This window comes from Mus caroli, chromosome 5 (assembly GCF_900094665.2).
Source record: "Mus caroli chromosome 5, CAROLI_EIJ_v1.1, whole genome shotgun sequence".
NCBI classification, from domain to species: Eukaryota; Metazoa; Chordata; class Mammalia; order Rodentia; family Muridae; genus Mus; species Mus caroli.
In genome coordinates this window covers 83,078,577-83,090,407 of record NC_034574.1, presented here as the reverse complement: position 1 = coordinate 83,090,407, position 11,831 = coordinate 83,078,577, and the positions used below count along the sequence as shown (strand labels likewise).

The following is an 11,831-nucleotide window of genomic DNA, read 5'->3' as shown; positions in this document are numbered from 1 at the left end:
GGGATGCGGGGTCCAGGCGGCGCTTTCGCAGCCCCCGGGACGGTGCGAGTCCTGACCCTACGCCGGGGGGGCGCGGGCCCCGGGTGACGTGGGCGCGCGGCGGGAGGGGCCGTCCGGAGGAGGGAGGGGGTGACACGGTCGCCTTTTTAGCGCCCGGCGGGTCGCGGGCAGAGAGCAGACGGCCCGGGGCCCGCGAGCAACCGGAGCGGGCGAGCGGCCCACTCCTCCCTCCTCCTAGGCGGCCGCCTCCTCCCCTCGTCCTCCCGCCCCCACTGCGTGTGCGGCGGAGGATCCAGGGCTCGCGCTGCCTCTTTCTCCCGCTCGCTGGGCTCCGGCTCCCACTTCTCCCCGCCGCTGCGCTCCCGGGACCCGAGCCGTCTCCGTGCTTAGCCTAGGCGGCCCACGGTGCTCCGAGAGCCTCGCAAAAGCAGCTCCGGGGTAGAGAGTGGGACGCCCCGGTCCCTTCCCCCGCTCGGGTCAGCTTCTGCCCGGCTCGCAGCACCTCTGGCTCCCTCACTGTCGGCTTGGGAGGACAGGGTGAGAAGGTGAAGTGGAAAGGACCGACAGGGCACGGGGCCAGGCGCACAGCTCACGTTGCCTTTTCATTGAGCAAAGCCCAAGATAATTTTTTTAAAGCTCTGCACGCCCCCCACTCCTCCTTCCATTTTCTTTGCGCTTTTAAAGGAAACTTATTTTGGGGTGCTTTGCGCTGGGGTAGCTGCTTTGCCCAGTAGTTGCGAAGTACACTCGACTCGTGATGGTGTTCCTGTCACTTTGGTTGATAGCAGCCTCTCTGGTAGAGGTTAGGACATCAGCTGATGGACAAGTAAGTGGAAAATAATAATAAAAAACTCAAACTCAACCTTTTCCCGACAGAGTTCCTCCCCTCCGTCCCTTTCACTCTCCCTTCCTCCCCTCCTGCCACCCTTCTGGGGCATCTTCTGCGTTCCGAGGCGGCGCGTGGAGGGCCGGGCGCTGCGCGGGGCTGGGGCCTGGGGGGCTCACTGCACCGGAGGTTGGACAGTCATCCCCAGGGAGCCTAGGCTCATCACACTTGGGGATTCCCTAGCCCGCGGCGACCAGGAGCGAACCAGGTGTGAGACTGCAGTCAGATCTCATCCTAGCGGGGCTATCAGGCTGTCCCCCCTTTTCGCGAGGGCGCTCCGGGCGCTCTGGCGAAGTTAGGGTTGCGGATCTCGGAGCCCACAGGCTCTCCCTCTTCCTGACTCCCTGCTCCTGCGGGCGGCCAGGGATAAGAGGTTTCAAGAAGTCCTCAGGCAGGACCCGGAGCTACCCAGCAGACACGTGTCCTGGGAGGACCGGGGCTGGGCTGCAGTTTGACAGTTGGGGAGGGCCTGGGACGTTTCCTGCCCTCGCCTTTTCCGCGGGCAGCCAGAGCTGGAGGCTTCTGCCGCCTCTTCCCCTCCCCCTCTGCAGAACTCCTCCTCTTTTTAAAGCTAAATTGAGTGCAGCTCTGGTGCCTTTCGGCCCTGCCCCCACCCTGTGGAGACTCAAGGTGAAGCTGACGTTCTCAGAAGGGCCCTTGAAGGAGGCTCAGGCTGGGGAGCCTTCTGTAATAAATCACATCCACACTGGAGCGGTGGGCTCTCAGTGCATGCTTTTTTCTGTGAGTTTTTGTAGCCTCTCTGGTTTGCTTGGTCTTACCACGAGGCTTTAAGACTGGGGCATTCCTCTAGTTGATTCTTAGGATTCAGGCCACTTCTCACCTGGTAGACTACGCCCCCCCCCCGCCCCCTTCCTGATTCGTGTGACTTAGTATTGGAGTTTTCCAAAGAGGCCATTGAGGGTCACTATTTTACTCTCTTCAGAGATACTAAAATTAAAGCTGGCCAACAAGTCCCTCTCTCACATAGTCATAGAATTGGCTCATGTTCCTGTCACAAGAGCCTTCTAGGAACTACCGGGGGTCAGGCTTCAGGCAGCAATTCGAGTCTCTGGGTCTCCTGATTAGCCAGTTCCCCAAAAGCACTGATGGTAGAAATAACCACGCAGCGTGATAAGATGAAACCCAGTAACCGTTGTTTCTTTTTCTTACTCCCCACCCCTCCTTTCCAGGCTGGTACTGACGAAATGGTGCAAATAGGTAAGCCTCCTTCTCAAATGTCACTCTTATCCTAGCTGTGAGCTGAGAACAAAGTTAAGGCCAAGCAAAAGAACTGTTTCTGAAAGTTTTCTAATTAGTGGTTAAATAATGGATAGCCTGGAATCATTTCTATTCTTCTGCTTTCCGTGGGTGGGTCGTATGTTCCTCGGGCTAAATTATGGTGGTGTCAACAACCTTCCACTTCTGGACCATCAATTTATTACTGACTTGGTGCAAGCTGCTGCTATGCACTGGGAGAGTTACAGTGGGGTCGGAACACCAGAGATGTATAAAGTTAGACCCTCAACTTGTGTAACATAAGGAGAAACAAATTTAGTTATAACTGAAGACGGTTGTCAGGATGCTAGGAAAAAGGAAAAAAGATGAAGAGAAAAGTCACATTTGTTTTTGTTGTTAGTTTGTTTTTCCTTAAGTTTCCGTTGTCTATGCTCTTGGATTTTTGAATATGTAAAGATACTATTAAGGCCTTTTGCACCTGGTGCTGTGTGTATGGGGCTATTAATTACTTCCATTTTACTGGTAAGGAAACTGCAGTTCAGAGGAAGTGATTTGTAACAGGTTACTCCAAAGACAACAATCACTTCTTGAAGTTTTTCCTAATATATTGTGTGTGTTTTGAATGCCACATTGGAAAGCCAGGGTATAATCAACATTCTTATATACATATATTAAACATCATTTTATGTGCATGACACATTCTGCCTGCCTATGTCTGTTTATGTGTGTGTAGTGCCCCAGGAGGCGTCAGATCCTCTGGAACTGGAGTTACAGATGGTTGTTATCCACCACTGTACCATTCATTCACTGGGTTCTGGGAGATGAACTTGGGTACCCTAAAAGAGCACCCCATGCTCTTAACCACTGTTTTAGATACTTCAAATTGCTGTGAAGAGACACGATGATCAGGCAACTTATAGAAGAAAGAGTTTTATTTGGGGCTTATAGTTGCAGAGGGTTAGAGTCCAATATCATCAAAGTCAGAAGATGGTGGCAGGCAGGCAGGCAGATGCTGGAGCACTAGCTGAGAGCTCAAATCCTGAAACACAACCACAAGGAAGAGACAGACTAACTTGGAATGGCATGAGTCTTTTGAAACAAAAGCCCAGCCTGGTGTCACGCCTCCTTCAAGAAAGCCCATTTCCCAATCCTTCCCAAGCAGTTCCACTGACTAGGAACAGAGAGTATTGAAGTAGATGAGCCTGGGGGGGGGGGAGGGCATTCCCGTTCAAACCACTACACCAACCAACGGCAATAACACATTCATATTTAAATTACTTTAAAAGATAATCTTAGTTTTGGATTCCTCGCTAAGAACTTTGCATTTTCGAAGTGATAGTATGAAAAAGTTCAGGCTGGCTTAAAACTTGGTAAGTGGGCAAGGATGCCCTCAAACTTCTTATCCAAATGCTGGGATTGAGGTACATGCTACCACACTAGGCTGTAAAGTTGATTTAAAAAAAAAAGAGAGAGAGAGAATAGCTATCTCTCCTACTGGAAACTTTGTTACAAGTTACTGACCACTTACTAAAGACCAGGTGCCGTGTTAGTTGCTTGCTGCACATTGTATCATCTGATTCTCACAGTCTCGGGAAAATGTAGGTAGGTGTGTCTACTACAGAGATGAAGAACGTGAAGTTTGAGAAACTTTGTTACAGCTACAGCTGCCTGCTGCAGTGCTCAGTGAGGTCCACATGTGTTAACTAGTGGGCAAAACCCAATATCCAGGTCCCGAGCTGTTTTACAAACGCCCTTTGACTTAGAGTGAGATTATGTTTCATAGACTCAACATGAATTGGAAATATTCTGAGTCAAAAAATGCATTTAATACACCCAGCTCAGGGGACATAATAGCCTGGTTAGAGGTTAGAGGTACAGCTAGTGGTCATGGCTGTTGATTAATGGTGTTGCCCGTAGCTGCTGCATCTGGATATTGCTGCTCAGTGTGGGAAGAGGGTTAGTTCTCTTAGTGCTATTCTGAGAAGGATCAAAATTCAAAGTTGTGCATTGTCTCCTGAGTCCATTTCACTGTTCTAACACCACGGAGCTGTGAACCACTTATATGCGCAGCACACATCACACGTGTGTGACCATCTCCTTGCTCAGGGCTTTCCTGTTGTGGAGTCTCTCCCCTCCCCACTTTTGGAGTTTAAGTGGCAAGAGCAGAACAGAAGGGAGAATGGTGGCTGAGAATGCGCTGCGAATGCACTGCCTAAGAAGAGAGATTAGTTTTGTGGTGATTGACTGCGCTCAGCCATCTGTCTATCTTTTTAAAAGAATTTAAAAAAGAAAACCCCCAAGCAGATAGGAAAAAGAACAGTCTTAGTTTTAATTACTTATTTTACCAGACGCTCCATTTTCAGTGTGTGATGAAAAAGACGTTTTTTAGACGATCCATTCTTCCAACACATTTGATTCACACAATAAAACGTGTTGCCCTGATGAGATTTATCAGCGAGAATCAGGATTCTCTCATGTAAGAAGCCCAGCATCGACTTCAGTCCAGACCCTTGGTTGGTATCAATTACTTGAGTAGTTCTTTCTGCAGAAAAGAAACTAGTGCAGGTGTGCTTCAACTTTGGCTCAGAGGAGACGAATCAGCAGCCTGGCAGGGGTGCTCTTGGCAGCTCCTAGGTTGTATTTCTGGAGATTTATAGTGTTTGTCTCCCCGTTCCTGTTCTGTGCGGGTTCTCTTTGTTACTGACATTTTATTTACCATATTCTAGTTTAATGAAAGAAACAGCAGCAGCAGCAGCAGCAGCAGCAACAACATAAAAGATTTTGACCCTGGAGTCTTGTGCTAACAAAGAATAGCCATCATTTATAGAAAAATTTAAAATTATAAGAGTGTTAAAAATGCTGCATTTCAGAAATCCTTATCCATAGCATTGGATTCTTTGCTGTCTCCATTTCAAAAGAGACTTGAAGATTTGGGAAAATACACTTGTATGTATATACCGACTTCTCTCAATAGCCATTCGTTTGAAAGGGGGTTGGTTGTACGCAAAAGCCTGGAGATGCTGTTTGATTGATGACACATTAGGAAAGACTAGTCCAGTCTGTAAAATTTATGTATGTATTTATTATTTATATCTATTACATTACAGATCGGCTAGAGAAATTCCGTAGCTCTGAATGGCTTCTGAGTATGTTTCAGGAAGAGATAAACATAATTTAGTGATAAACCGCAAACTGTGGAGAAGCTAAATTTGAAATGATTTAAAGTTTCGTCTGCTTGCAGGATAGTGTGTGGATTCACCCTGCAGCTTGATGTTTCTCCTATGGTGTATACTAATGCATGTGGATCAATAAGCGTGGGGATCCATCCCATAATCAGCCACCAAAGGCAGACACTATTGCATATGCCAGCAAGATTTTGCTGAAAGGACCCTGATATAGCTGTCTCTTGTGAGGGTATGCCAGTGCCTGGCAAACACAGAAGTGAATGCTCACAGTCAGCTATTGGATGGAACACAGGGCCCCCAATGGAGGAGCTAGAGAATGTACCCAAAGAGCTGAAGGGGTCTGCAACCCTATAGGTGGAACAATAATATGAACTAACTAGTACCCCCAGAGCTCGTGTCTCTAGCTGCATATGTAGCAGAAGATGGCCTAGTCAGCCATCATTGGGAAGAGAGGCCCCTTGGTCTTGAAATCTTTATATGCCCCAGTACAGGGGAACGCCAGGGCCAAGAAGTGGGAGTGGGTGGGTGGGGGACCAGGAAGGGGGAAAGTTATAGGGAACTTTCAAGATAGCATTTGAGATGTAAATAAAGAAGATATCTAATAAAAAAGTAAAAAATAAAATAAAATCACCTAGGAAACAACAACAACAACAAAAAAATAAGCAGAATATAGACAGCACCCCTGTGGCCTCCCTTCTGCCACCTTCCCGATTCTTAGCCCTCACTAAACATAACCACACTCCTGATTTTATAACAGCGTTAGATTAATTTTGCCTGGCATTTCTTCTTTTTAACAAACGAAATCACACAATATGATACTGTAGTATATGGCCCAGGATGCCAATTTAAAAAATATCTATATGACATGTCTTAGCTCACTAGAGTCGGAGAAAGATTCTATTTAGGTAGAGAGAAGGCAGTTTGTAGTGGAGACAATGGCTGGTTAGAAGACATTAGGTTTCTCACCTGTGTAGTGTCTCACAGTTGATATGGCTTCTCTCTTAACCAGTGGGGAAAACACATTCTTGGTATGAGAGGAGGTTTGGCTCACTCTAGAGAAAATAGGGAAATAGATTTTGAACTCTGATCTCTTTTGGGACCTCTTTGTTAATAGAGAAACTACCTACTGCTTTGCCCAACCTGTGAATGTTGAAGTACATTTGTGGAGTTATGGTCATGTGTGACTCATGAGTTCATTGGCATGTCTCTGGCATCTGTTGTGGAGCTCTTTCTTGTCTGACTCAGCACATGGTCTTCGTGGGATTCGAGGGAGTCATTGTGGGCATCTGGCTGGCTGGCTTAATTGGGTTAGGAGGCTTGCTCCGTGACACACGAGGGTTAGGAAACAATTAGAGTCCTGTGGAAATTGGAAAATCTGAAAAAAAGAATCCCCAATCTCTTTGTTTTGAAACCATCCCTTTGCAATTCTCTTGAATGTCGATTGAGAAAGGATCATGGTACAGGATTAAACTGTTTTTCCTCAGCAACTCTTGTTGGAACGGGGCCATGTTTATTTTTCTCCACTCTATTTCTAGTCTTCAGTTGCAAAATCCATTCCATCCTTTAGAAAGTGGTATCTCTGTCCACTCAGACACTTAGTTTAAATAAGAAATAATTAGTCACCATTGGGATGTATCTATACCCATCTTTATACATCATTTTCAGAGTTTAGTGGGAGTCATTTAGCTAATGGTTGACATGGCATATGGAGGCCCCGTCATTGCTTTAGGCAAAGACTCTAGCTTTAAGATGGCTGTGTCTTGGTACATAAAGCCACACTTGCTACCCCAGAGATGTGTTACTCAGTGACTAGTTGTCTCAGGCAGGGCATTATTACATAGAGATGGATCTTCTGGATTTCTTTAAATAAATGCTTTTGTTCAGTGCCTATCTTCAGGTTTAGTGAGTCCCCAAGAAAATGGTGAATATGACAATGGTCACCAGTTAATCATTCAGTGCTATCGAGGCATCTTGTGACTACATTTATACCGCAGAGCACAGGGACCTTGGCTTGTTCATTTTGCTTGCTTTTCCACCCATGCTTAAGAAGTCTACGGCCAGTTGAATCCTATGTGCAGCTTTGGAAGGTCTGCTTAGGTTTCCCCTACCGTCTGCTTGCAATCACTGCCCGATTTGCCTATTCTCCCTTGTAACTGAAGATTGCTGTTGCCGTTGAGCTGAAATTTTTCTTGCCTTTGCTTCTGTGGCTCTCTTGTTACTCTCTCAAACCATCCTTTAGTGCTCAGAAATGTTAAGAAAACCCTCAAGGTCACCCCTGCCTCAGGATGACGAGCTTTAAACATTCTTTGCTTGTGAGAAGCCAACCCAGATGCCTTGGAAATCCATTAGGGACGGTTCCAAACGGCCTGGTAAAGTTCTGAGTGGTTCAGAGATGAAGAATTTGGTTCTATCACTTGGACTGTCTACAGGGATAACTTCCATGGAACTCATTCTTTTGGAGAGAGGATTGCCATCAGTGGTGGGGCTTCTCCTTAGGAATCCTGTAATGGAATAGAGATCAACTTTGATTCCTCAACTTATTCAAGTTATTCCTAAACTACACGGGTGCTTCTCCCTGAAAGCTGTCATTCTTTTATTCTTATTACATATATGTTACATGTGTGCACTGTGGTCATCTTTACGGTTTCTATGTTCTCTGGAACTCTGATAATCACCCAAAGCCTCAACGATTGACAGACAGCTCAGAAATTTTTTTTATGCACTGTTCTTTTAATTGCAGTCTTTTAGATCCAATTCCAAAGTCTGAAAGCATAAATCTTACAGTTCTAAGCATTTTGGATAAGGAATGGTTAACCTGTACACGCAAAGCATAGTTGGTGTGCGATCTAGTTGGAATAACTGGTGTGATAATAGGTGTTTGTATGAAGAAAAACTGGTTTAGTAGACTTGCTTTTGTTTTCCATAACATTACAGACTTCTTGAAAAAGTCACTGAATTCCATCATGATTGTCTAGAACTTGATAATTCTTTTTCTTAGGATGTCTGCTTTCCTATAGTAGTGAATGTTGCCACATGGTGTTATATATATATTGACATGTTGACCTGCATGTCAAATAACTGCTTAAAAAGAAAGCCCTTGAGGTTAGTTACTAAGCAGACACATTTTATATATTTTGAAAAATGGCTTTTGGGAAAAAAATTATGAAATAAACAAATCCCTTACAGTTTAGGAGTAAATTGACTTTTTAGAGAATTTACTTAAAAGTTAACTTCGGCTTTGCTTAGTTATTAGAATACATTTAAAATATTTATTTAAGGGTCTCTGAAAGAGGCAAGGTTTTTACACTTTTTTGTTGTTGCACATACCAAATAAACATGAACAATTCTATAAGCATGTTTTTGGCTATTTTATTGCCACTTTGGGAAGATCTATAGACTAGCTGGAGAGAAGAGCCAAAATAAAATTCGAGACTTACATCCTTAAAACAGATAGCAAAGCATGGGGAGTTTCCTAGCACAAGGGATCCCCCATCCCATGTGTAATTGATCCATCTTAATTTCCCAAATAACCGTGCCTGAGCTTGCTGACTAACTGTAATCCCTAAGACAGATTTTGTGGTAAAATGTCATCCTCTTGTTTATAGAAGTGACTGCCACAAATTCTGCATGATAAATCTGTGTGGACTTTAGACACGTTGCGAGCAGCTTGAAACAATATAACTTGCTTTGAATTGACTGTAAAACAAAAATGGTTTTTGGGAAACTTGTAGAAGAGCAAATAGAACTTAAAAAAAATTTTTACTCAACCCTGTCGACTGGACACATAAACAAAAGCAACTATTCAAATTATCAATGATGAGACTTGGAATTCTTTATTTTACATGTAAAACTCTCTCTCTCTCTCTCTCTCTCTCTCTCTCTCTCTCTCTTTCTCTCTCTCTCTCTTTCATGCAAAGTCTATTCTGAGGGCTCACTGTTATCTTCTATCTTCACATTATCAAGTGGTCAGGGAATAGGTTGTGCAGACTGCGGTTTAAACTGTGACAGTATCACACCTTCCCAAGGGTCACTGTCCTATGTACAACAATGTCCTATGGCCATTCCTTGCCACATCTTGCTTCCTAAAAGTGTGATACTTTTATGAAGATTCCTAAAATGCTGCCCCATGGTAAGCAAGCCAAACCAATAGCTGCTAGTATTAGAATATCTTAGATTTGTACTTAGAAAACCATTTTTTAAAAAAGTTATTAATATGCAAAAATATGGCATTCCAATGTCCTAATTAAAAATCCACAAATTTACTTAAAGGGGTGTTCCATTCTATTTCCTACATTTAGGTCTATTGTCCAACATGGGCTTTCAGGAGCACCAACTTGCTGTGCTATAGCCTTGTAAACCATCCCACCACTTAGCACACATACCATGTGCAGGCTCTTTGAGAGTTCTAACTTCACATGCTATCTCCATGCTGATGTCCCAATGCAGGGTTGCTAAAGCCACTGGGGTACAGCAGCAAAGAGGGTGGAGTAAGAAATACAATAAAAAGTTCTTGCATCTGGATTTCTTACTAGGGTGCTATATTATTTGTATAGATGTACCTTGCTGACTATCCCTAACCCAAATGCCTCAAATCTGAATTGAAGGTTGCAAGATTGTGAAACTTTTGAGTGTCATGTTGGTTAGTTCTCAGTGAATGTATGGGTTGTGAGCATATCAGATTTGGAATATTTCACTAGGATACTAGACCTTATGTGGCTCAGTTCTTTAACACCCCCCCCTACTTATTGGAGTTCCTTTTTCTTCATTTCATTGAAAATTCATATAGCAGACCCAGTCATTTTAGATAAAGTGATAGGAAACCAATTCTCATAGATTAAATAAACCAAATAAAGCCAGATGGATAAGATAATCAAATTCAGGCATAGCCAAAACTAGGCTTTGAATTCTTCCTGCAACCTCTCTCTCCTCCATCCTCACTTCCTGCAGCTTCCTTCCCAACCCTGGCCCTCTCTTCTTTCCCCACCCCCTGTCTCTTTTCTCCTTTTCCTTCTGTGTTGTCTTTTCTTTTCTATCAGAATTAGCTTGCTGTCCCCAAATCATGGTAAAATTTGTCACTGCTGCCTCTAGGTGTCCAGCCCACGTTTTATTTCACTAAAGAACTATCTCTGTCTGGATAGTATGAGTACATTTGCTGATAATGACTGAACTGAGTCATAAGCTTATCCCTGAAATGGAGCCTGAGGTAGATGGATTAGTGCCTCCCCCAGTCACTTGCATCTGAACCCCTGGAGTCTGTGCCTCTAGTAAAGGGGGATAGAGTTGGTAGGTAAAAGTAGGTTGCTAATCAAGTGACCTTAAAATAGATTATCCAGGATTATCTGGGTGGCAGGCTTTGTAAGTAAGGAAGGCAAAAGAGTGCTGGAGAAATGACTGCACAAGAAGAGCTCTGTCTGATGTGGCTGTGCAAATGGAGACAGGGTCATAAACCAGGTGGATTTGCAGATGGAGATGATGTCATAAGGCAGGTGCCCTTGAAGCTGAGGAAGGCCAGGGACAGGGTGCCTCCTGGACCTTCCAAAAACAATGTGGCTGTATTGCACCTTAGTCCAGCACAATCCAGCTTAGTTCTTTGATAACTCCTGCTGGTTATCACCAAACTTACAATAATCCATCATATCCAAAATAGAAAATGCTTACTTAGCCTTTTGCCACCTGAAAGCCAAACTAGGACAGAGTTTGAAATTTTGTTGTAGAGAAAATTTCTAGGAAGACCCTTCAGAGTTCTCTCTGTACTTTTCAGCATTATTTCCCCTGGCTTTCACCCTTGCAAACAGATTTTGATGTTTATGGATTTAAATTCTAGACACATTATTAATTGTTAAAAGTATGACTGCTTCCCCCCACCCCCCACCGGTAGCAAGAACTGTGAGGGATCTTGTATTTTTCTGATATAGCTTTTAGGTTAATAGTTTCTAATAGCGACAGCCAGACAGCTGAGTGTTTCTTCAGAATCTAAGCTGGGAAGGTTAACATTTTGGCATTTGTTCCTCACTTAAACACACACACACACACATCTCCTCATCTTGTTAGTCTGCTATTATTTGGCTATTTGAAGATGTATCCCAGAAAAATACTTGGCTACTTCTGCTCAAAGCATGTATTTTCTTCTCCTACCTGATTTAACATTCCTGAATACTGAAGAATGCCCTGTTCTCTCCCGAGTGACTTTATAGAACGTAAACATTGTGCAGTTGCAACAAATATTTATTAAAAGGCAGATTTAAGAAAAAGAAAAAGAACGAGAAGGATCTCTATGCTCACAGTTCTTTATTCTTTTTTAATGGGTCCCCCACCCATTGCCTTTTCACTTTTCCAATAGCTTTATGAAAACTCTTGTGCTATGAAAATAGATGTGTAGCTAAAAGAAAAGACCCTCTGAGAATAATCTGTCTAATGATGATAAGAGCCCACAGGGATGAATGGAGAGCTAAGAAGGGGTAGGGTTTTGGCTGTATTTGGTGTGCTCTAATTGCTCTGGAGACAAGATGTGTTCCTGTCCCCGT

General features: G+C 44.0%; 1 protein-coding gene across 4 annotated transcripts in view; it reads left to right on the top strand.

Annotated features, from left to right (window-relative positions):
* The first annotated feature begins 310 nt into the window (after positions 1–310).
* Adamts3 (ADAM metallopeptidase with thrombospondin type 1 motif 3) overlaps positions 311–11,831 on the top strand; it is a 210,718-nt gene continuing 199,197 nt past the window's right edge. For 2 of the 4 annotated variants that reach the window (XM_021162812.1, XM_021162810.1), the window contains exons 1-2: positions 311–826; positions 2,077–2,104. In XM_021162812.1, the coding sequence (XP_021018471.1) occupies positions 758–826; positions 2,077–2,104 (97 nt within the window). In that variant the 5' untranslated portion in view covers positions 311–757. The remainder of the gene's footprint in view (positions 827–2,076; positions 2,105–11,831) is intronic. The other 2 variants (XM_029478041.1, XM_029478043.1) reach the window with 1 other exon arrangement.